General features: G+C 41.1%; 1 protein-coding gene across 1 annotated transcript in view; it reads right to left on the minus strand.

Moving 5' to 3' along the window:
• Positions 1-23,722, minus strand: part of LOC140721476 (uncharacterized) — an 80,462-nt gene extending 56,740 nt beyond the window's left edge. Inside the window, exons 1-5 of the mRNA XM_073036302.1 lie at positions 23,611-23,722; positions 15,917-16,207; positions 7,332-7,592; positions 4,526-4,642; positions 1,513-1,614 (exon numbers count right to left, since the gene is read on the minus strand). Of these exons, the coding sequence (XP_072892403.1) occupies positions 1,513-1,614; positions 4,526-4,642; positions 7,332-7,592; positions 15,917-16,207; positions 23,611-23,722 (883 nt within the window). The remainder of the gene's footprint in view (positions 1-1,512; positions 1,615-4,525; positions 4,643-7,331; positions 7,593-15,916; positions 16,208-23,610) is intronic.
• Positions 23,723-27,154: the final 3,432 nt, after the last annotated feature.

The raw sequence follows: 27,154 nt of genomic DNA on the forward strand, positions 1-27,154 counted from the left end.
ATGATTACATTTATGTAATATTTATTTATGTCTGCAAGATTGGAACAGTATGCTCCAGGTGTGGCCTGACTAAAGATTGTACAGTTGTAACGTGACATCTTAACCTTGTACTTGATGCCCTACCGATGAAGGCAAGCACACCACGCACCTTCTTTACAATCCTGTCTGTCTGTGTCACCACTTCCAGGGAACAATGTACTTGTCCTAAGTTAATTACCATCTGCCATTCCTGTGCCCACTGACACAGATGATCTTGGTCTTGTTGTACACTGAGACAACGTTCTTCACTATCCACTATCCCACCAATTTTGCTGTTGTCCACAGATATATTGATCATGTCACCTACATTTTTGTCCAAATCGTTAACGTCAATGACAAACAATCACCAATCACGGCAGTACACTATTTGTCATCCATTGCCACCTCTGCCTCTGACAACCAAGCTAAATCTGCTTTAGTGATGCTGGTTGGGAGAATTATTTTCTTGGATACTGGTGAGAAGTTTGTTTCTCTTTAGGAAATAGCACCAGGTGATCCGTTACATTCTCCCAGGGAACATAAATGGTTCCTTGGTTTCATGTCTCATCCAAAGGCAGAGGTGTACTGGAGTGTTAAATTATCAGAGATTACACAGACCAGGACTGCATTCCCTGCAGTTTACTCAGGTGTAATTGGAGTTTTCAAGATATTAATGGTAGATGGAAGCTATTTCCACACGTTGGGACTGAGAAACGTTACCACAGAAATTCCCTTACAAAGCACCATTTTGATTCAGTGTTTTACAGTTGGGATTTACTTTTTCCAGAGTGGAAATGCCGTCCACAGAAATTCAATAGTGTGCTGTGTACAGTGGTCATCCTCACACCCTAATGGGGTTTCCACATCCGGAACACTGGTGATGTCATTTCCTGTGCAACATCCTCCTGTCGGGAAACTGCAGTGTCATTAGACTGGAACTTGGAGATGCTCCTGACTACCTGCCATGGTCTCCTCTCAGTGAGTAAATGTAGCCTCAGTAACACCGTCTGAAGTCCCCATCACTTGTTTAAATGGCCAAGACCAGACTTCTGAAAATGCAACACTTCCCTCGCACTGGTTTGGGGGATGTGGGTCCTGTAGTTACTCCCCTCAGCTTGTCCTGAGAGGCTGATATTGAGCATCCCACTGGAATCTCTCATGATGGGAACTGGGTAGAGACTCCAGGAAACTAACCCAGAGACAATAAACTACTGGTCTCTGTGTGCTGACACTGTGATATCATTGTATGAACACAATTAAACCTCAATCAAATCCAACACATCAGCAGCCCCTCAGGATTAGGGTTGATCTGTTTCCACCTCAGTACCATGGGTTCTGAAGTGAATATTATTATTATTATATAAATATTATGATTTAGCTGCATCATTCCAGAATAATAATTATTTTGCTCTCCTTAACATTTGTGTACAAGGAAACAACATTAAAAAATTCTGAATTAAACAATTGTGAATGATAAGAGTATTGGTCACGTACCTCCAACCACAGACCAATACACTAACACAATGTACATGGCGATAAGTGACAAAGTATTACAGATCCACAGGATTAGAAAATAAAATCTGTATCCCAGATGTCCTGTGGAGAAATAAAAAAAGCATGTGAAAGCCGTTAACAATCTATGCAGACTGATTATGACACTGGAGGCCATTCTGGACATCAATCAATGCTAGCTCCCCAGGAAGCAATCACAATCCCACCGTTGACCCTACTTTAACTGTTACTCTCTCACCCCAGTTGTTACCAATGGCAAACCCTCCATCTCATCTCCCCAAATGTAAAAGACATAACAGTAAATGCTCTTGGTGCGAACTGTTTTAAACCATCAGATCCAGCTGCACCTGATTCAGCATCATCAGTCTTCCTCCCCATCACTAAATTATTTGTTCAAAGATTAACCTGAAGTGCAAGAATAATCCCTGATTTGCTCTTGTCTCTGTAATTTTGCTCCAACAACATGTTCGATGCCCATCGATGGGTGTGACTGAGACTGTCCACCTGTCTCTGTGGTTCCCTCCCATCCCTTTGCCCCCTGGATCAATGTTCCCAAATGTTCCTGTTGCCCTGGTGTTGAAATTGCATCTCTCTCTCACTGGATTCTATCCCATCTCAGTTCTAATTTCAGTTTCTCTACAAAGCCACCGTGTGTCTGTGTCAGGCTTCGTGTCTGTGGACTCACTTTCATCAACTTCAGTTCTGAATGTTATCTGTTTAATTTTATTGTTTGTATTTTTTTCCTACACATCAGGTGTTTGACGATCTTCTTTTTAATGGGTTCTATTGTGTGTCTTTGTTTTGGGGCTGCCTGTAAGGAGACGGATCTCAATGTTGTATATCGTACACATACTTTGATAATGAATGTACTTTGAACTTTGATGTACCATCCCCGTTCTAATCCGGCCCCTTCTTGTTCAATTGATCCTCTTCACTGCCAACTTCTCTTCCAGGGCAAATGTTAACTGACATTGTTAATGGTTCCTTCTCCTCAGATATTGATCCTCCTACTTTGAAATCTCCCATCGTCACCTCCTTGCATTTAAATAAAAGCAAAATCCTGCAGCTCAGCCATGGCAACATCACTCTCTGGTCATTCAAATCCATCCGGTTGCCTGGTGACTGGAGCTGAACACAATGTGTCCAAAACAATATAGTGACTGGAAAACCCAACGTACTGAGAATCTGAAATACACTCAGTGGCCACTTTATTAGGTACACCTGTACACCTGCTCGTTAATGTGAATATCCAATCAGCCAATCATGTGACAGCAACTCAATGCATAAAAGCATTCAAACATTGTCATGAGGTTCAATTGTTGTTCAGACCAAACACTAGAATGGGGCAGAAATGTGATCTAAGTGACTTTGACTGCGGAATGATTGTTGCTGACAGATGTGGTGGTTTGAGAATCTCAGAAACTGCTGATCTACTGAGATTGTCATGCACAACAGTCTCTAAAGTTCACAGAGAATGGTCCAAAAAGCAAAATAAAACATCCAGTGAGTGACAGTTCTGTGGCTGAAACTGTTTTGTCAGAGAATGGCCAGACTGTATCAAGCTGACAGGAAGGTGACAGTAATTCAAATAACCACGTGTTACAACAGTGGTGTGCAGCAGAACATCTTTGACAGACAACATATCGAACCTTGAAGTGGATGGGCTACAGCAGCAGAAGACCATGAACACACACTCAGTGGCCACTTTATTAGGTACAGGAGGGAGCTGATAAAGTGGTCACTGAGTGTATCAGAGAAAATGCTGGAGAAACACTGCAGTAGAAGCCGCATTTGTGCAGAGATCTGATGTTTCTAGTCACAGAGAAGAGTGAGAGAAATCCTGAGAAATACAAGAGAAAGGAAAACAACGGAGTACGATACACTGCAGTTGCTGGAAATTTGGAATAAAAAAGAATTCCGGATTTCCATTTCTGCATCTGTGGAGAGTGGAAAACAGAGTTTTGGTCACACACTCTGAACTTGTATCAGAAGTGGTCAGTTCTAACATAAACTGGAATGGCTGGTTATCTGAAATTGATGAATTCATTATTGCAGCTCCTGGGACTCAATGTGGAATAAGGGATGCTGCTCCTCAATGGGCTTTGCTGGAACTGGGGAAGAGGTTAAAGATGGGAAATCAGAAAGAAAACTAAAGTGATTGGCAACTGGAAGCTCACTGTTACCCTCGGTGTTCTGCAAAGTGGTCACACAACCTGTAATGGTTTCTCCAATGTGCAGGAAACTGCTGTGAGGACACAGAATTGGAAGTACAAGTCACTCACTGCTTTACCTGGAGGGTTATATGTGTGGCAGGAATGGGGAAAGGGAAGAGGTGATAAAGCAGGTGTTGCATCTTCTTTGGTTCTGGGAGACAGAGGTGTCCCATGTGGAAAACTGCATTGGAAAGAGAGGTTCTTTCAAAATAAACTTTTGCAAACACACAAGAGAAATTGCCACCAAGTCTGAAAGAAAGAGCCACATGTACTGTACGCTCACCAGCAGGTCTGAGAGACAACTGCTCAATCCCCTGACACTAGATGGGGAGTAGAACTCCCTTCACAACTCTGCCCTCTATGTGAATGAGGTCCCTGTTTCCAAAGGCACAGCCACCATCAGGATGAAAGGGCATCTTTCCCTCAGTCCCACCTCTAAACAGACTTGGTGACACAGTGAGATGAGACAACACAATGCAGCAAACACGAGCGAATGAAAACGGCTCCTCTCATGGCCACTTCTCTCAAATATCTTCTGCAGTTTGGTCAGAGGTGACTCCAGGACTGTTTCAGGTATTCCGTGTCACTGCAAAGCACCTCAAAACTGGGAAAAAAATGGGCAATTGCATCCCACAGGTCACAGGGACAGAGGGGAAGTGGGGGGATGGGTCAAAGGTGTAATTGACTACCCACATTTTCCCTTGTTTATGTTAAAGTTCATTCAGGTTTACTGGGTGGTGTCTGAAAGTTCATGCAGGAGCAAATTAATCAATGACAGATACCTCCGAGGGTTTTCCAACTCCACTGGTCCGGTAACACGGCTGAACGAAGAGATGGTGCAGAAATCACCTGTCCTGCAGTCAATACAGCGATCAGTATAACATCCTTGAGGGAAAGCCCTGAAATTAAAATTAAATTCAAATCATTAAACATCTCACGGGCAGTGGATGACAAATGATGCAACAACCATAATGTTCCATAATTTCCTGCCGAGAAGGGAATGTTCCAACCCCGGTCTAATCTCACCGATCTGTGACCCAGGCCGACACCAACTGACTCTACTCTGAGAATCATTAATCACAATGCATCGTTATACCCGTCAAGAATGGATTATTCAGATTCATTTATTTAGCAGATGTACATCACAACATACAATGAAATGTAAAGGCAACACGAGTGAATCTGCGGATGCTGGAAATAAATTTAAAAAAACACAAAATGCTGGCAGAACTCAGCAGGCCAGACAGCATCTATGGGAGGAGGTAATAACGACGTTTCGGGCCGAAACCCTTCATCAGGAGTGAAGTAACATGGGATGGTCAAGGGGGGATAAGAAGTGGGGGGAGAGATAAAGTAGAGAGCTGGGAAGTGATAGGCTGGAGGGAAATGGGCTAGGGGGAAGGTGGAGAATTATGGGAAATAAAAGAGAAAGAAAGGTAGGGCTGGAGGAAGAGATTATAGTGAGGAGGGAAAAGAGAAAGAGAACCAGACTAAAATAATAGATAGGGATGGGGGTAAGGGTGGGGGGCAGGGGTATCAACGGAAGTCAGTGAGTTGGATGTTCATGCCAGCAGGTAGGAGGCTACCTAGGCGGGAGATAAAGTACTGCTCCATCGACCTGCGTGTGGCCTCATCTTGACAGTAGAGGAGGCCATGGACAGACATATCGGAGTGGGAGTGGTCTGTGGAATTGAAGTGTGTGGCCACAGGGAGATCCCGCCACTGCTGGAGGACCGAGCGCCGGTGTTCGGCAAAACGGTCTCCCAGTCTGCGGCGAGTCTCCCCAATGTATAAATGGCCACATCGGGAGCACCGGATACAGTATATAACCCCAGTTGACTCGCAGGTGAAGTGGTGTCTCACCTGAAAGGACTGTCTGGGGGCCGGGGATGGTGGTGAGGGAAGAAGTGTGGGGGCAGGTGTAGTACTTCTTCCGTATGCAGGGATGAGTGCCCGGAGGGAGGTCCATGGGGAGGGATGGGGGGGGGGGGTGATGAATGGACAAGGGAGTCGCGTAGGGAGCGATCCCCACGGAAAGCTGAGAGTGGGGGGGAGGGGAAGACGTGGTTGGTGGTGGGATCACGTAGGAGGTGGCGGAAGTTACGGAGGATTATGCGTTGGATCTGTAGGCTGGTAGGGTGATAGGTGAGGACCAGGTGGGCTGGTGGGGGGATGGGGTGAGGGCAGAGGTGCGTGAAATACGGGAGTCGCGATGGAGGGCAGAGTTGATCCCTGCAAACGGAAGAAGTGCTTGGGGAGACTCGCCGCAGACTGGGACACCGTTTTGCCGAACACCGGCGCTCAGTCCTCCAGCAGTGGCGGGATCTCCTTGTGGCCACACACTTCAATTCCAAAGACCACTCCCACTCCGACATGTCTGTCCATGGCCTCCTCTACCGTCAAGATGAAGCCACACGCAGGTCGATGGAGCAATGCAATACCTTATCTCCTGCCTACGCATAAACATCCAACCCACAGACCTCCGTTGATACCCCTGCCCCCCACCCTTACCCCCATCCCTATCTATTATTTTAGTCTGGTTCTCTTTCTCTCTCTTTTCCCCCCCTCACTATAATCTCTCCCCCCAGCCCTACCTTTTTTTCTCTTTTATTTCCCATAATTCTCCACCTTCCCCCTAGCCCATTTCCCTCCAGCCTATCACTTCCCAGCTCTCTACTTTATCCCTCCCCCCACTTCTTATCCCCCCTCGACCATCCCATGTTACTTCACTCCTGATGAAGGGTTTTGGCCTGAAACATCATTATTACCTCCTCCCATAGATGCTGTCTGGCCTGCTGAGTTCTGCCAGCATTTTGTGTTTTTTTATACAATGAAATGTATTGTTTGCATTAACAACCAACACAAGCTGAGGATGTGCTGAGGGCAGGGCAGCCTGCAAGTGTCACCACACACTCTGGTGCTACTTTCCACCTGATGTCAGGGGCTGCTACACAAATGCACATGTGGGCAGTTTGTTCTCATTGATCGGTGAAGTGCATTATCTGCCGATTGATCCATCCCAAGAGTAGGAAGAATGAGAAGAGCATACAAACTCAAGGAGCCGATTCTAAAAGGGTTACACCAACAAGACATTTGTTGAAAGGGTTAAGAAAGTAGCTTAAAGTTAGGATCTTTGCCTTCATGAATAGAGGCATAAAGTGGAAGAAGATCATTGTGAAACTTTCTAAAACCAGTCGTGATTGGGAGAAGAACAGAAAATAACTTGGAGATTCTCTTAATGCACAGTAGTGGACAGGGTCTAGAATTTATCATCAGGAATAGTGAAGGGATATTCAACTGTAATTTCATATGAGGGCTGGTTAATTATCTGAAAGAAAGAAATTACAGAGCTGTGGGGAGAGGACAGAACAATAGGATTCAGTTGTTTGCTCAGTGATAGAACCAATCCATTCTTAAAGGGCTGAATGGCTTTCTTCTCTCCGATAACTGTTCTGGGATTCTGTGAACCCAATTAATTCAGCTTTTGCCTCTCTCTGCTGCAACACTGATTTGCATCGACTGCATTCAATAGCCCACCAATATGGTCTAAATGTTAACTGCAAAATGTCATTCATAAATGAAGCTCACCTCGCAACATTAAGGTGTAGTTTGTCTGGATGGAGCTGACAGGATTGGTTGTGATGCAGGTGTACACTCCACAGTCTTCAGATGAAGCGCTTGGGATAACAAGTGTTCTGTTTTCATCTGTTAGTTGGTGACGCTGGGAGATTTCCCCTCCATTCTTTTGCCACTGATACACAATCGAATCTCCAAAGACTTCACAGGTGAGCTCGACCGTGACACCCAGTGATTCAATGTTGGTAAATATGGAAGCTTCTGACAGCTCATCTAAAGGAGAGAATATGAAACCATGATATTCCTATCTTGATTTAGAATGCAATCTTACCGTGTGACATTGTACCAGATATGTACAAAGGAACGAAAGCACAGTCAGTTCTGCACACCAAATACATACACAACAATGGAAATAAAAGCCATTTAACCCCACAGCTCTGCTCTGTCATTGCACAAGATCACAGCTAACCTGATGGTAGATATTCCCATCTCCCACGATAACAGTTCACCTCTCTGCTTATCCAGGATCTATCTACCTCTGCCTCAAAAATATTCAGATTCCAAACTATCTTCTTCAGAGCTGTGGAAGCAAAAACTCAAAACTGTTTCATCTCTGTTTTAGACGTTCATTTGCAAGTTCATAGACGTGCCAGTCAGAGCAGGGATAGGATGATGGTACAGATGAACGAGTGGCTCAGGAAGTGATGTTTGAATCTTTTCCCCGTTCAGATAATAGTCCGCACTATTGTTCCTTTTACCAAAGAGCATTATCTTATATTTCCCAACACTATATTCCATTTGCCACTTCTGTGCCCACTCTTCCAATTTGTCAAAGTCCTGCCGCAATCACATTGTTTCTTCAGCACTACCTACCCCTCCAACTATCTTCATATCATCTGCAAACTTTGTCACAAAGCCATCAATTCCATTATCTAAATGACTGACAAACAATGTGAAATGTAGTGGTCCTAATACTGACATCCCCCCCCACCCCCCAGGAACACCACTCATCACCGGCAGCCAACCAGAAAAGCCCCTTTTCCCCTCACTCACTGCCTCCTGCCTGCCAGCCGTTCTGCTATCCATTGCTGAATCTTTCCTGTAGCACCATAGGATTTTATCATGTTAAACAGCCTCATTTGTGGTTGCTTATCAAATGCCTTCTGAAAATCTGAAAATATTTTGCATCAGTCTTCACAGTGAAAGACATCTGCAGTATACCGGACATTCAAGAGTGTCAGGGAAGTGAAGTATGTGCAGTGAAAATTACAACTGAGAAGTTGCTCAGGAAGCTTAATGGTCTGAGGGTGGATAGAACTCCTGCACCTGACGGAACCGATAGATTCTGGCATCGTGCTGGATGACTAGAAAATTGCAAATGTTACTCTGCTATTTAAGAAGGGTGGCAGGCAGCAGAATGGAAACTATAGACCTGTTAGTCTGACATCAGTGGTTGGGAAGTTGTTGGAATCGATCGTGAGGGATGAGATTACAGAGTATCTGGAGGCACATGACAAGATAGACCAAAGCCAGCATGGTTTTCTGAAAGGAAAATCCTGCCTGACAAACCTGCTGCAATTTTTTGAGGAAATTACAAGCAGGGTAGACAAAGCAGATGAAGTGGAGGTGGCGTACTTACATTTTCATAGAAACGTAAAAAATAGGTGCAGGAGTAGGCCATTCAGCCTGCACCGCCATTCAGTATGATCATGGCTGATCATCCAACTCAGAACCCTGTACCTGCTTTCTCTCCAAACCCCCTGATCCCTTTAGCCACAAGGGCCATATCTAACTTCCTCTTAAATATAGCCAATGAACCGGCCTCAACTGTTTCCTGTCGCAGAGAATTCCACAGATTCACCACTCTCTGTGTGAAGAAGTTTTTCCTCATCTCAGTCCTAAAAGGCTTCCCCTTTATCCTTAAACTGTGACCCCTCGTTCTGGACTTCCCCAACATCGGAAACAATCTTCCTGCATCTAGCCTGTCCAATCCCTTTAGAATTTTATACGTTTCAATAAGATCCCCCCTCAATCTTTTAAATTCCAGTGAGTATAAGCTTAGTCGATCCAGTCTTTCTTCATATGAAAGCCCTGCCATCCCAGGAATCAATCTGGTGAACCTTCTCTGTATTCCCTCTATGGCAAGAATGTCTTTCCTCAGATTAGGAGACCAAAACTGCACACAATATTCTAGGTGCGGTCTCACCATGGCCTTGTACAACTGCAGCAGAACCTCCCTGCTCCTGTACTCAAATCCTTTTGCTATGAATGTCAACATACCATTTGCCTTTTTCACCGCCTGCTGTACCTGCATGCCCACTTTCAATGACTAGTGTACAATGACACCCAGGTCTCGTTGCACCTCCCCTTTTCCTAATCGGCCACCATTCAGATAATAATCTGTTCTCCTGTTCTTGCAACCAAAGTGGATAACCTCACATTTATCCACATTAAATTGCATCTGCCATGAATTTGCTCTCTCACCTAACCTATCCAAGTCACCCTGCATCATCTTAGCATCCTCCTCACAGCTAACACTGCCGCCCAGCTTCGTGTCATCCGCAAACTTGGAGATGCTGCATTTAATTCCCTCATCTAAATCATTAATATATATTGTAAACAACTGGGGTCCCAGCACTGAGCCTTGCGGTACCCCACTAGTCACTGCCTGCCATTCTGAAAAGGTCCCGTTTACTCCCACTCTTTGCTTCCTGTCTGCCAACCAATTCTCTATCCACATCAACACCATACCCTGAATACCGTGTGCTTTAAGTTTGCACACTAATCTCCTGTGTGGGACCTTGTCAAAAGCCTTTTGAAAATCCAAATATACCACATCCAGTGGCTCCCCCCTATCCACTCTACTAGTTACATCTTCAAAAAATTCTATAAGATTCGTCAGACATGATTTTCCTTTCACAAGTCCATGCTGACTTTATCTGATGATTTCACCTCTTTCCAAATGTGCTGTTATCACATCTTTGATAACCGACTCTAGCATTTTCCCCACCACCGATGTCAGACTAACCGGACTATAATTCCCTGGTTTCTCTCTCCCTCCTTTTTTTAAAAATGGGGTTACATTAGCCACCCTCCAATCCTCAGGAACTAATCCAGAATCTAAGGAGTTTTGAAAAATTATCACTAATGCATCCACTATTTCTTGGGCTACTTCCTTAAGCACTCTGGGATGCAGACCATCTGGCCCTGGGGATTTATCTGCCTTTAATCCCTTCAATTTACCTAACACCACTTCCCTACTAACATGTATTTCCCTCAGTTCCTCCATCTCACTAGACCCTCGGTCCCTTACTATTTCCGGAAGATTATTTATGTCCTCCTTAGTGAAGACAGAAGCAAAGTATTTATTCAATTGGTCTGCCATGTCTTTGTTCCCTATGATCAATTCACCTGTTTCTGACTGTAAAGGACATACATTTGTCTTGACCAATCTTTTTCTTTTCACGTATCTATAAAAGTTTTTACAGTCAGTTTTTATGTTCCCTGCCAGCTTTCTCTCATAATCTTTTTTCCCTTTCCTAATTAAGCCCTTTGTCCTCCTCTGCTGGTCTCTGAATTTCTCCCAGTCCTTAGGTGTGCCGCTTTTTTTTGCTAATTTATATGTTTGTTCTTTGGACTTGATACTATCACTAATTTCCCTTGTCAGCCACGGGTGCACTACCTTCCCTGGTTTATTCTTTTGCCAAACTGGGATGAACAATTGTTGTAGTTCATCCATGTGATCTTTAAATGCTTGCCATTGCATAACCACCGTCAACCCTTTAAGTATCATTTGCCAGTCTATCTTAGCTAATTCACGTCTCATACCTTCAAAGTTACCCTTATTAAGTTCAGAACCTTTGTTTCTAAATTGACTATGTCACTCTCCATTTTAATGAAGAATTCCACCATATTATGGTCACTCTTACCCAAGGGGCCTCGCACGACAAGATTGCTAACTAACCCTTCCTCATTGCTCAATACCCAATCGAGAGTGGCCTGCTCTCTAGTTGGTTCCTCGACATGTTGGTTCAGAAAACCATCCCGTATACATTCCAAGAAATCCTCTTCCTCAGCACCCTTACCAATTTGGTTCACCCAATCTATATGTAGATTGAAGTCACCCATTATAACTACTGTTCCTTTATTGCACGCATTTCTAATTTCCTGTTTAATGCCATCCCCAACCTCACTACTACTGTTAGGTGGCCAGTACACAACTCCCACCAGCATTTTCTGCCCCTTAGTGTTATGCAGCTCTACCCATATCGATTCCACATCCTCTAAGCTAATGTCCTTCCTTTCTATTGCGTTAATCTCCTCTCTAACCAGCAATGCTACCCCACCTCCTTTTCTTTCCTGTCTATCCCTGGATGTTGAGCTCCCATCCTTGGTCACCCTGGAGCCATGTCTCTGTGATCCCAACTATATCATATTCATTAATAACTATCTGCACATTCAATTCATCCACCTTGTTACGAATGCTCCGCGCATTGACACACAAAGCCTTCAGGCTTGTTTTTACAACACTCTTAGCCCTTATACAATTATGTTGAAAAGTGGCCCTTTTTGCTTTTTGCCCTGGATTTGCCAGCCTGCCACTTTTACTTTTCACCGTACTATTTTTTGCTTCTACCCTCATTTTACACCACTCTGTCTCTCTGCACTTGTTCCCATCCCCCCTTTTCAGAAGGCCTTTGACAAGGTGCCGTACATGAGGGTGCTGAGCAAGATTATATCCCATGGAATTACAGGGAAGTTACTAGCATGGGTGGAGCATTGGCTGATCAGTAGAAAACAGAGAGTGGGAATAAAGGGATCCTATTCTGACTGGCTGCCGGTTACCAGTGGAGTTCCACAGGGGTCGGTGTTGGGACCGCTGCTTTTTACGATGGATTTGTGGTTAAATTTGCCGATGATACAAAGACAGGTGGAGGAGCGAGTACTGTTGAGGAAACAGAGAGCCTGCAGAGAAACTTAGATAGTTTAGGGGAATGGGCAAATGAAATAAAATGTTGGAAAGTGTATGATCATCAATTTTGGTGGAAGAAATAAACGGGCAGACTATTATTTAGATGGGGGGAGAATTCAAAATGCAGAGAAACAAAGAGACTTGGGAGTTCTTGTGCAGGATACCCTAAAGGTTAACCTCCAGGTTGAGTCGGAGGTGAAGAAAACGAATGCAATATTGGCATTGATTTCTAGAGGTATAGAATATAAGAGCAGGGATTTGATGTTGAGGCTCTATAAGGCACTCGTGATTTGACAATTGGGAGTATTGTGAGCAGTTTTGGGCTCATTTTAGAAAGGATATACAGACGTTGGAGAAGGTTCAGAAAAGATTCACGAGAATGATTCCAGGAATGAAAGGGTTACCGTATGAGAAACGTCTGGCAGCTCTTGAGCTGTATTCCCTGGAGTTCAGGAGAATGAGGGGGGATCTCATAGAAACATTCCAAATGTTAAAAGGCCTGAACAGATTAGATATGGCAAAGTTATTTCCCATGGTAGGGGAGTCTAGGACAAAGGGCAGGACTTCAGGTTTGAAGGACGTCCATTTATAAGAGAGATGCGGAGAAATTACTTTAGTCAGAGGGTGGTAAATCTGTGGAATTTTGTGCCACGAGCAACTGTGGAGGCCAAGTCACTGGGTGTATTTAAGGCAGAGATAGATAGGTTCTTTATTAGTCAGGGCATCAAAGGGATGGGGAGAAGGGATGATTGGACAAATTGTATCAGCACATGATTGAATGGCAGAGCAGACTCAAGGGGCCAAATGGCCTACTTCTGCTCCTATATCTTATGGTCTTAGAGAGTGGAGTGACATTTGCAATCTTCTAGTCCTCTGGGACTATGCCACAATCAAGTGATTCTTGAAAGATCATGACCAATGCATTCGTTATCTCTTCAGCAACCTCTCTCAGAGATCTGGGATGTAGTCCATCTGTCCCAGGTGACTTATCCACCTTAAGACCTTTCACTTTGCCGCACACTTTTTCCTTTGTAATAGCAGTGACACTCAGACCTCTGGCACACTGCTAGTGTCTTCCACAGTGAAGACAGATACAAAGTCCCGATTAAGTTCATCTGCCATTTCTTTGTCTCCCATTACTACTTCATTGGCATCACTTTTCAGTGGACCAATATCAACTCTCACCTCCCTTTTACTCCTTATATAACAGAAATAGCTTTTGGTATCCTGCTTTATATTATTGGCTAATCTACCCTCATATTTCATCTTTTCCCTTCATATAGCTTTTCAGTTGCCTTTTGTTGGATTTTAAAAGCTTCCCAATCATCCATCTTCCCACTCACTCCGCTTTGATTCAAGTGTCTGATGGTTGAGGGTCAAAACTTGTTTCTGAATGAGTGGTGGGGTCCCTGATGATGGAGGCTGCTTTCCTGCAACAACTCTCCATGTAGATGTGCTCAATGGTGGGGAGGGCTTTACCCATGATGGACTGGGCCGTATCCACTACTCCTTGTAGGATTTTCTGTTGAAGGGTATTGGTGGTTCCAATGATGCAGCCAGTCAATATACTCTCCACCACACATCGACAGAAGTCTGTCAGATTTTCAGGTGTCACGCTGAATCTCCACAAATTTCGCAGGGAGCAGAGGCACTGCTGTGCCTTCTTCATTTTGTTCTTAACTGCTGCGCCCAGCACAAGTCCTCTGTAATGAGACACCAAGGAATTTAAAGTTGCCGACCCTCTCCGACTCTGATCCTCTGATGGGAACAGCTCATGGACCTCTGGTTTCCTCCTGAAGTCAGTAATCAGGTCCTTGGTCTTGCTGACATTGAGGAAGAGGTTATTGCTGTGGCACCACTCAGACAGATATTCAGTCTCCCTCCTATATGTTGATTCATCACCACCTTTCATCCCAGAATCACCACCAGCTCCAAGAACTCTTGCTGTTTTCCCAGTGGGACTGAGCAGCCTCACACATGGAAATGCTTTACTGACTTTTGTCATGAGGAACAGACATTGAAATCAATGAAACGGGCCCTGCCGTGGAAACCATCAGACTCGGCACCTCAGGAGGAAGGGGAAGGTGTACATTTAATAGGCTGTGGAATTACCCCCTCCATCACACTCCATTAGTGCATTTTGACCCACCGATGACCCATCTGCACAGGGAACATCGATACCCTGACATCTCAGCCTTTTCAATAAGATTCTGGTCTTGTTATTTCAGAGAACATCCTCAGGTTTGTTGCCTTTTTGTCAGCCAGGCTCGAAATATTTCTCACAGATCACCAGGGGCTGAATGTTTATGTCAGAAGCAGGGTTTAAACAATAAGATTAATGTGATCATTGTGAGCATTGTATGGATTTCAAAAACATAAACAGAGACTCCAATCTTAATTCTTTTTATATCCTCCATCTTCCTTCCTGGTCAGTTTCCCAAAATTCTAGTCCTCATCTCAGTACCTAGACTTACCAAACAGAATCAAAAAGTTTATTACAATACATTGCTGACTTCACAGTGCAGAGAATGGCTTTATCCCACATAAATACGCCAATAAAAATTTGGTGGGGTGAAATTTGGCAGCTCCAGGAGCTTTCAGTATCTTTTAAAATTAATATTAATCTTGTCTTCCCTGTTTTTAAAACTCTTAGTGGTTTGTGACCAGAGAACATCACAGAATCACTTTCCTTTCATAATCCTGCTCAGGCTCTCAGGTTTTCTGCCACCGGTCTCTTAAATTAAAAAAAAATCTCCCTCAGAAGAAAATAGGCAGGTCAGCTTTTCTGAACTGCGCTCCTCAATTGTTGAATTCAATACTAAAACCATAGGGGATGCAGACTCAGTTGACACCTTTAAATGAGAGCTTAAAGTCTATTTATTTAATCTTGCTTTTTAATGAGCATCATTTTGCCTTTTATTTACATTTTATTTTATTTTACATATTTGTACTTTTATCCCATTGCAAACAACTTTGAACTACATCATCTATGTGAAAAGTGCTCGATAAATAGATTTCATCTTCTTTCATTTATCATTGTTATTGATGTTTCTTTCACCATCGTCACACCCCTTTCCCCATTTCCCACACTAATCTAATGCATTTTGTACCTCCCCCCCTCCCATCCCTTCTCTTGCTACTTTTTCCATTTCTCCACCTTTTCCATCCATCCACACTTTCACTTCACAACCATTTCCTTCTGTTCTCTCCAACAGAAAACCCAAGCCTCAGGTTTGACAAACAGGTCTTCTTCTCTCATCCCACCAGTGCAGCAATGAGTGTTGGATCAAATCCCGAACGGGCTCCTCCTTGGGATGGCAGGTACTCACAGAGATGGGGGTTGAATGACAGCTGCATTCAATATCTGACACCTCAGTGTTTATTCTATCAGGTGAGTCACCCAACTTAGCCTCGACTGGAAAATACAACCACAAAAACTATGGCGAGTTCTGTACCCAATCACATCCTGTATAAACACAGGGATGAAAGAAAAATGGTTGTCTATGAGGGAAGGAAGGATTAGATTTATCTTGGAATAGGTTAAAAAGTCATCATAACATTGTGGGCCAAATGGCCTGAACTATGTTGTACTATTCTACGTTCTATGAAACATAAAGCTACTTACCAACAAGGTGTAGTTGTATTATTCTCAGCTCTTGTCCATCCACAATGAAGGTGTAATCTCCTTGGTCACCATGTTCTGCTTCATTCACAGTCAGAGCACCATTAGAAGTATCAAAGTGCAGACGAAACTCGAACTGCTCACTCGGTTCCACTAAGCTGTGACCTGGGACATGACGCAAAATGCTCCTGTCGATGAACATCCAAACTATTTCACTCTTGCTGGGATCAACTTTGAGTTCAGGATCCAGTAGAACTGATGAGCCAAGGAGACCAACCTCTTCTTTAACTTTATCTGTTAATAAAAATATTTGTACTCATTTAAAATGTGGTGGCTGTGAAACACTTATACAGAGAACTTTGTGAAACTCCAGCAAATGAGAAAATACTACTGAATAGATATTGTGCCACTCTTTACTGGGGTTACAGGAACTTGTCTTTCAGACAAGAATGTTGTGGAAATTCTTTCTGGCCCAGCCTCCCACCTCAAACCCCTCATCAACTTTGGCTGATCCAAGACTCTCACACTGTACGTGTTCAAGCCAGACCCCAGTGCTTCTGATCTATACTGGCTCCAAAACTGGCAATTCACTGGCTTCCAATTTCTCTATTCTCCATCTCTCAGAAAGTTGAATTGCCTCACCTTCAGATTTCTCTGGGTTTCATTCATCCCCTTTTCAGAAACATCCCTCAGTTTCAACACCTTGGCAACACAGGGGACAGGCAGAACCTCAGCACGTAGTGGTACCTGGTGCCCATGTATTTAGGTTCCACACACAGCCTGATGCAGCCACACATGAAGTTGGCCATCAGGGTGAGGGACACATTGGGTAAATTGTTGCGCCCGTTATACAGGGATTTGTGCGTTGTGATCTGCACCTCACCCACTCCATCTCGGACCCCCAGATGAACCTGAAAACAGCTCGGGTGATTCTCAAGCTGGAGGAGCGGGGCATGGGCAACACTTGCACCAAGTACAGCAGCCTGAGAGAACCTCACACTTGTTGACCAGGTTCTTCCCAGATATCGATAGGGAGCGTCCTCCCCACAGTCCCAATTTCAGTTTTATCTTCTCAGTCCAGTCCAGGCAATTATTCAAAGTTCAAAATACAAAGTAAATTTATTATCAAAGTACATATATGTAACCATATACAACAATAAGATTTATTCTCTTGCGGGCATTCACAGTAACTACAAGAAACACAAATGACCCCCCCATCCAATGTGCAAAAGACAACAAACTGTGCAAATACAAATAAAATAATAGTAGTAATAACTAAACAATAAATATCAAGAACATGAGATGAACAGTCTTTCTTTTCTTTTTAAATCTTTTTATTAATTTTTAAACCAAACATAAATGCACCATGAATACAAAGTGTTTGAGAGTACATAATTAATAGTTTTGGTAGACATTCAAATATATAATAATCAGTATATATAGCCTCCCAAACTCAAAGTATTTATGAACAAAAGAGACAAAAAGAAAAAAAAATAACCCCCAAAAAAAGAGAAAGAAAAAAAAACTAACCAACATGGGCCATTGCATAATGTTAAGTACATACAGTAGTGCCAATAACTCCGAACCTCCATCCAAATAATTAAGGATAATCAGAGTGAGGTTTAGGAAAAGACAATTTAACTCATATGAAAATGTTGAATAAATGGTCTCCAAGTTTCTTCAAATTTAACTGAAGGATCAAAAACAACACTTCTAATTTTTTCTAAACTCAAACAAGAGATAGTTTGAGAGAACCACTGAAATATAGTTGGAGGATTAATTTCTTTCCAGTTCAATAAAATAGATCTTCTAGCCATTAATGTAACAAACGCAATCAATCGTCGAGGTGAAGAGGATAAACGACTATTATCCACCATTGGTAAACCAAAAATTGCAGTAAAAGGATGTGGTTGGAAATTGATATTCAGAACTCTTGAAATAATACTAAAAATATCTTTCCAGTAATTTTGTAAACAAGGGCAAGACCAAAACATATGGTTCATTGAAGCAACATCAGAATGACATCTGTCACAGGTTGGATTAACATAACAGTAAAATCTAGCAAGTTTATCCTTAGACATATGAGCTCTATGTACAACCTTAAATTGTATTAGGGCATGTTTAGCACAAATAGAGGACGAATTGACTAATAGTAAAATTTTCTCCCACTGTTCAACGGATATAAGACAATGAAGTTCTTCTTCCCATTCCTTCTTAATTTTTTCTGATGCTTCTGGCTGTATTTTCATGATCATATTATAAATAATAGCTACTAAACCCTTTTGGCAAGGGTTCAGAGCTAAAATTCTTTCGGTAATGTCCAATGGACATAATTTCGGGATAGTTGTTCAAAGGACATAACACTATCATCTAAAAACAAATCACGAAAACATGTTATACCTTTTGTTTTCCATAAGAGAAAAGCTTGATCCATAAAAGAGGGCCGAAAAGAATAGTTAGATATTATAGGGCATGACAAAATAAACTTATTCAAACCAAAAAATTTACGAAATTGAAACCAAATTTGCAATGTATATTTGACTATAGGATTTGTTATTTGTTTATTCAATTTAGATAAATAAAAAGGAAGCGAAGATCCTAAGATTGAAAACAATGAAAAGTCTTGTACAGATTTACATTCCAAATTTACCCATGGTGGGCAGGCAACTGCAGTCAATTCTTGTGTCCAAAATATTAAATATCGTATATTAACTGCCCAATAGTAAAATCTCAAGTTTGGCAAGGCCAAACCGCCCTCCTTCTTAGGCTTCTGTAAATATTTTTTACCTAGTCTAGGATTTTTATTCTGCCATAGATAAGAAGATATTTTAGAGTCAATAATATCAAAAAAAGATTTAGGAATAAAAATTGGTAATGCTTGAAATAGATATAGAAATTTGGGTAATACCATCATCTTAATAGCATTAATTCTACCAACCAATGACAAAGATAACGGCGACCACCTGATAGCAAGTTGCTTAACTTGGTCAATTAAGGGTAGAAAGTTAACTTTAAATAAATCTTTATGTTTTTTAGTAATTTTAATGCCTAAATAAGTAAAATAATCTGTAACCATTTTAAATGGTAAATGTTTATAAATTGGAACTTGCATATCTAATAATTCACTCTTATTAAAATTCAATTTATAACCAGACAAGTTACTAAACTGAGTAAGCAAAGACGAAATAGCAGGAATAGATCTTTCAGGGTCGGATATGTATAGTAACAAATCATCAGCATATAATGATAATTTATACGTCCCCTCCCCACGAGTAATACCCAAAATATTAGGTGATTCACGAATGGCTATAGCCAAAGGTTCTAAAGCGATGTCAAATAGTAAAGGACTTAAAGGACAGCCTTGCCTTGTACCACGAAATAACTGAAAAAAAGGAGATCTTTGATTATTGGTAAAAACCGAAGCCAAAGGTTTATAAGTATATTAACTTAATCCATGATATAAATTTTGAACTAAAATTAAAATGCTGCATCGTATTAAATAAATATGGCCATTCAACTCTATCAAATGCTTTTTCAGCATCTAAAGAAATGACACATTCTGGTATTTTGGATGAAAGGGTATAAATAATGTTAATTAATTTTCTAATGTTAAAAGATGAATAATGATTTTTAATAAATCCAGTCTGATCTTCAGAAATGATTTGAGGCAATATATTTTCTAATCTAGTAGCCAAAATTTTACTAAAAATCTTAAAATCTGTATTCAGCAAGGATATAGGCCGATAGGATGCACATTCAATAGGGTCTTTATCTTTCTTAAGGATTAAAGAAATAGAAGCTTCATAAAAAGATTGTGGCAATTTACCTATAATTAACGCATCTTTAAAAATGTTACAAAGCCAAGGAGAAAGTATAGAAGAAAAAGATTTAAAAAATTCTGCAGAATAACCATCTGGACCAGAAGCTTTACCGGAATTCATTGAAAAAATAGCCTTTTTTATTTCAGTTTCCGTGATAGGTGTATCTAAGAATACACTATCCTCTACTGTTAATTTTGGAATATTCAATTTCCTTAAAAATTCATCTATTATAGAAGAATCCTCAGCAAATTCTGACATATAAGGAATTATAAAAATCTTGAAAGGCTTTATTTATCTCTTTATGGTCGATCATCAGAGTGCCATCTTGTTTACGAATCCTAGTAATCTGTTGTTTAATCAAAGCAGTTTTCAATTGACTAGCCAATAATTTACCAGACTTATCTCCATATACATAAAACTGGGTTCTAGATTTAATTAACTGATTTTCAATCAAAGAGGATAATAACAAGCTATGCTCCATTTGAAGTTCCACTCTTTCTTTATAAAGTTTTTTGCTGGGAGTCACTGAATAAATCTTATCAATTGCTTTGATTTTGTCAACCAATGTTAATATTTTAGAATTAGTTCGCTTCCTAACTCCAGCAGAATATGAAATAATCTGTCCATGAATAAATGCTTTAAAAGTGTCCCATAAAATTCCACTAGAGATCTCTGCTGTAGAATTTGTTGAGAAAAACAAATCAATTTGTTGTTTAATAAAATTAACAAAGTCTAAGTCCTGCAATAAAATAGAGTTGAACCTCCAAGATTTAGTATTAATAGATGAATCCATTGTCTTAATAGATAACTTCAAAGGTGCATGATCAGAAATGGTAATAGAGTCAAATTTACAATCTATAACATCTGTAAGTAAACGGTGATCAATGAAAAAGTAATCAATTCTTGAATAATTATGATAAACATGAGAAAAGTAAGAAAACTCTTTGTCATTGGGGTGTAAAAAACGCCAAATTTCACAAATTGCTGAATCAGTCATAAAGGAGTTGATAAGAGAGGCCGATTTATTCGGAAGAACTTGTGTGGACTTGGATCTGTCCATCGAAGGGTTTAAACAACAGTTAAAATCCCCACCCATTATCAGTCTATACTGATTCAAATTGGGAAAGGATGTAAATAGACACTTAAAAAATTCAGGACAATCAGTATTTGGAGCATAAACATTAACTAAAACTACATTTTGATTAAAAAGTAGACCAGTAATAAGCAAAAATCTACCTTGTGGGTCTGAATTTGTTTCATGATGTATAAAGGAGGTTGAAGAATCTATAAAAATAGAAACACCTCTTACTTTGGCTTGAGAATTTGAGTGATATTGTTGGTCTTTCCAAAACCTAAAAAAGCGTTGACTATCCACCTTCCTTACATGAGTCTCTTGTACAAAGATAACATTAGCATTCATTCTATGGAATACTTTGAATATTTTTTTCCGTTTCATCGGATGATTTAAACCATTAGTATTCCAAGAAACAAAATTAATAACCTTATCCATATTGACAATATTTATTACAATTAACACATAGGTTGAAAAAAAGATGAACTCATGAATCCGGAAGAGGAAAGTTCGAGGAGGAACCGGAAGTCATGACACTGCGACCATTTTTGTAGTTTCATATAAGCCCATGAAGTAAAACTAAGCACAAAGCAAGCAAAAAGAAAAGAAAAAAGAAAAAAAACCCTCCCTCCACCCTCAAAACCCCAGGAAAAAAGCCAAAAAGAGGCAAGCAAGCAATCTAACACTAAAATTACCCCCATGTCTCAAGACGGCAACCCAAACAAAAAAAAGTTGAATAAAAGATAAAAACCACCCGTATTATAAGAGAGGGTGGGTATAACAAAAATTAAAATATAAAGTTAGTATTATATATATATAAAACAAAAGGATTTTAAAAAAAGAATTAAAATGATAAAACCCATAAATGAATAATACTAAATTAGTGTTTTAAAAGAAAGTTTAAAACTTATTCAAACACATCAAAACAGATATGACGTTCCAAGCACTAAAGCCTTTCGGGAAGAAGAAACGACATTTTATTTTTTTAAAAATCTTAATATTTAAATGTTAAAATATATTAAAAAGTGTATACGAACTTAAAAGAAAACCCTAATAAATTACTTTCAAAACTAACAGATTAATAATATGAAAAAATAACAAATTCAAAATAAACCAAAAATGAACTTTTACCATGTGTAAAAATACATGTAAGCCATGCATTAAAAAAAACATCATTTTATAGTGGATCCAAATCTATAGACTAATTATTACATTAGTCAACCCAATAAAATGTTATTCTTCCAGAAATTTTTGAGCATCCGCTGGAGATTTGAACAACCGATAAGTTCCGTCATCAAGAGTAACTCTCAAATGTGCTGGAAATAACTTGCGCTTGCTTGTAGCCTTTCTGATGAATTTCCGACATAACCGATTTAAAAGCCATTCTTGCCCTTAGAACTTCGGGACTGTAATCTTCCAGAATACGGAATTTAAAATCTTGAAAGCTGATCATACCCTTTTTCCGTGCAGCCCGAATCAAACGCTCTTTGGTGTGAGGGTAATGGATCCGGAGAATTACTTGTTGTGGTTTCAAACTTGAATCTGAATGAGAACGAGAGATGCGATGTGCACGGTCGATTGTTGGAGGAGAATCCAGTACTTCTGAGCCAAAGACACCCATTAAAAATTTGGAGAAAAAAACAGTGAGATCGCCATTCTCAAATTTTTCCGGAATCCCAATTAACCGAAGATTTTGTCTTCGAGAGCGGTTTTCAAGATCAGTAATTTTAAATTTATAACGATCCATCTGTAAAGAAGTCGAAGTTTGCTGTTGCTGCAAAGTTTCAATTATACGATCTCTCTGGCGAGCGGCTTCTTCAAGAACTAAAATACTTGCTTGTTGTTTTTGTGACTCCAGTGTAAGTGCTTGAAGTTTTGCATCAAATGACTTTAAAGTTTCATCGAACGTAGAAAGCTTTGCGGTTAATTTACTCTCCAGTTTTCCAAGTCTGTCATCCATAAGATTCGCAATGGCTTCTAAAGTTAACAGTTCTTTCGTCTGTTTCGATTCCTTTGCTTTAGACATTTCAGCGAGTTGAAGATGTTTCAAACAGTTGAAAAAAATTTCATATGTTTAAACCCCTTTAGAATAGGTATAAAAAGATCAATTAGGGGGTGTTTGTAGGTTAAAAAAAAGTAAAAGGTTTGGAGCAAAGCCTAAATCCGCTTCACTCCATAAGCGCCATCTTGAGACCTCCTGGAGACGAACAGTCTTTGAAAGCGAGTCCATTGGTTGTGGGAGCATTACAGTGATGGGGAAAGTGAAGTTGAGTGAAGTTATCCCCTTTGGTTCAAGAGTCTGACAATGGTTGAGGGGTAATAACTGTTCCTGAACCTGGTGGTGTGAGCCCTGAGGCTCCTGTAATTCTTCCTGATGACAGCAGTGAGAAGAGGGCACAACCTGGGTGGTGGGAGTCCCTGATGATGAATGCTACTTTGCTGCTACATTACTCTGTGTAGATGTGCTCAGTGGTTGGGAGGGCTTTCCTTGATGATGGACTGGACCATATCCGATACTTTTTGGAGGATTTTCCATTCAAAGGCATTGGTGTTTCCAGACCAGGCTGTGACACAACCAGTCAATACACCCTCCACCACACATCTATAGAGGTTTGTCAGAGTTTTAGATGTCATGCTGAATCTTTGCAAACTCCACATTTCCAGTCCCACGTAGCCGAGTACAACTCAGTCAGTGAACCATCACCATCCTTCTGAAGGGGTGCTGAAGGCATTGAGCAGCTTGTCTATTTTAACTGTTTCCATCAGGAATCTGGAGGTGCTGTCCAGCCTGTTGTCGGCACTACCGGCTGCATCGATGATGTCACCAACCAGAATGACCAGCTGTGACATCACCGGCAGTGGTGGGAGCGGCTCGAGGATGGCCAGCCGCTCGCTCCGCACGGGTGAGGTGTACATGTTCATTAACCAGAGCAGAGTGTTTCAGTACATTATGTATGCCACAAGGAGCCACACCCCAACCACCTCTCTGACTTGGGTGATTGAGAAGTTGTCACCCTGTAACAGAATTCCCGGCCAGAAGGATGACAATTGTTGCCCCCAATCACACAGACAGACCATGGGGTCACCATCACTACCAACTCTGGTAGTTGCAGAGTGTGTTAGCCCACACTCCTGTAAAAAACTCACATCAGCCTTGACCTTGGCCAGTTATTGTAAGGCGTTGACACATCACACCGTTCTCTTTACACTGATCACATTCAAAGACGCCAATTTTGCATCTATGCTTAGTTCTTGTATTACATTTCTTGTCCAGGTCACTCAGCCTCAGCCAACACGGACATCCCTCTCTTTTGAGGATGTGCCCTCTGGTCCTCGATTCTCCCACAAAAGCAAACATCCTCATCACATCCACTCCATCTTGGCCTTTCAATTTTCAAAAGGTTTCAATGAGATCACCCTCATTCTTCTAAATTCCTCTGAGTTCAGGCCCAGAAACTTCAATCACTACTCATATGATAACTCTTTCATTCCAGCAATCATCCCTGTGATCCCTCCTCTGAACCCTCTCCAATGTCAGCACATCCTTTCTTAAATAAGGGGCCCAAAACTAATCACAATACTCCCAGTGAGGCCTCACCAGTAATTTATACAGCATCAGCATTACATCCTTGTGTTTATGTTCTAGTCCTCTTGAAATGAATGTGAACATCTCATTCACTTTCCTCACCACCAATTCAACCTACAAATTAACCTTTCAGGAATCCTCGAGGTCTCTCAAGTCACTCTGCACTTCAGATTTTTGATTTCCCCCCCCACCCCATTTAGAACATGAACTATGTTTTTAATCCTTCTAACGAAGCGCATGACCATACAATTCCTGACACTGTATTCCATCTGACACCTCTCCAAATCTGTCAAAGTCCTTCCGCAGCCTCTCTGCTTCCTCAACACGACCGGCCCCTCCACCTTCAACTGACAGTTTAAGGCGACTGAAACTAATCATTGAATCAGAATCAGAATCAGGTTTAATATCACCAACAAAGGTCATGAAATTTGTTCTTTTACAGCAACAGTACATTGTAACACATAATAATAAAACGCAATGAATTACAATAAGTGCATATTAAAAATAAATTAAATAAAGAATGCAAAAAGAGAGCAAAAAAAAAAGTGAGGTAGTGTTGATGGGTTTATTGTCCATTGTGGAATGTAATGGCAGATGGGAAGAAACAGTTCCTGAAATGCTGAGTGTGTGTCTTCAGCCTCCTGTACCTCCTCCTTGATGGTACATTGAGAAGAGGGCACATCCTGGGTGATGGGTCTCCTTAATGATGGATACCATCTTTTTGAAGCATCACCTTTTGAAGGTATCCTTGATACTAGGTTAGTGGCCATGACGGCGCTGGCTGAGTTTCCAACTTTCTGCTGCTTTTTCTGATCCTGTGTTCTCCACGTACATTTGTAGAAACTTGCATGAGTCTTTGATGACATACCAAGACTCCGTAAACTCATAATGAAACATAGCCGATGTTGTGCCTTCTTTGTAATTGCATCAATATGTTCGGCCCAGGACAGATCTTCAGTGGTGTTGACATTGAGGAACTGGAAACTGCTCACCTTTTCCATGGCTGATCTATTGATGAGGACTGGGGAGTATTCTCTATTGTCTTTGCCTTCCTGAAGTCCACAATCAATTCCTTGGCCTTACTTACATTGAGTTTGAGGTTGTTGTCATCACACCACTCATCCAGCTGATCTACCTCACTCTTGTACGCCTTCTTGTCGCCAACAGTAGGCTAAACATTCATCCTAGACGTCTTCCAGTGTTGATTGTCAGCAAGGTGGAGATGTTATTTCTGATCTGCTCTGACTGGTCTCCCAGTGAGGAAGTCAAGAAGGGAGGTACAGAGGCCCAGGTTTTGGAGCTTCTGGGACGTTCTGATTCGGCCCCAGGGGAAGACAATACATGAATGTTCATGTTGATTGGTGGTCATTTAAATCCTCAGGGTGTGATCAGGGAAGTCGTTAAGTGGCCATTCTCTGCATTAGTACAATATCAATGTGTATCCCTGTCACAATGGGACAGGTCTGTTTTCTCAGAATCTGAATCAGGTTTATTATCACCGACATGTGACGTGAAATTTGTTAACTTAGCAGCAGCAGTTCAAAGCAATACATAGTTAATATTCTGGCCAGTTCTGTATTCAGAGAGCCATCCTTCAGCACTTTCACAAGAGAGATGTATTTTGGGTGTTTGGAGTTTGTGCTCTGAAGCTTTCAAAAGGATTCTACTAGCTGGTACGTATGACTATTGTAAATACCGGTATGTAATTCTACAAATATTCAAAATTTTAGAGGTCGGTAGGAAATTATACCTATTGAAATTGTGGTGACTCATTTTTCACTTTATTTATGTTTGAAAAATGTAAGACTGTGTGATGAGAGGAGAATCAGATTCTCTGCAGAAATTCTGCTGTTTTTATATCACCAGCTTCAATGTCTCTCCGATGACTCAGTTGATGAGTCACAGCAGAGGTTATCCTGCTTAGACTTTGATGGAAATAAAAATCACAGATCGTAGGTTCTATAGTGGATTCTGCCATTAATAAATCACACACTACATCACAAATACGTGAAACTTCTTACCAATGACAAGCAACTCCATTATTTTCAACTCTTCCCCATCAACAGTGAAGGTGTAATCTCCTTGGTCACGGGCATTTAATCTGCTTATCGTCAGCGCACCACTCAAAGCGTTGAATTGTAAACGGTCCTTGAACTGTTCACTCAGTTCCAATGTGGCGACACCTGGGACGTGATCCAAAATAACATCATGGCTTTTGTTGCTGGCTTTGAAAGTCCAAAGGATATCATTCTTGCTGGAATCAACGGTGATTTCAGGATCCAGTAAAACTGATGAACCAGGGACACCAACCACTTCTTCCCTTTCAGCTGATAAGAAAAAAAGGAAAATATAATCATTTAAACTGTAGAGCAGGTGAGAGTGAGACAACTACAGCACAGGAGTAATATTACATGAACAGATGTTATTGGACATTTTACTGCAGTTTCAGGACCAAGCTGTGTAGGGCAACTTGATCTGTAGCCTTGGTCACCTGGACAACACTAATACTTACATCAGGATGTTGTTTATTGGCCTCAGCTCAGTGTTTAATACAATCATTCCCACGGTTCTGACTGGAAACATTACAACCTTGCTTTTATATTCTAGTCCTCTCAAAATGAATGCTCACATCACATTTGCCTTCCTCACCACAGACTCAACCTGCAAATTAAACTTCAGGGAATCTTGCACAAGGTCTCTCAAATCCCTGTGTGCCTCAGATGTTTGCATTTTCTCTCCAATTAGAAAATCATCAACCCTTT

Source organism: Hemitrygon akajei, chromosome 2 (genome assembly GCF_048418815.1).
Source record: "Hemitrygon akajei chromosome 2, sHemAka1.3, whole genome shotgun sequence".
In the NCBI taxonomy this organism is placed as follows: Eukaryota; Metazoa; Chordata; class Chondrichthyes; order Myliobatiformes; family Dasyatidae; genus Hemitrygon; species Hemitrygon akajei.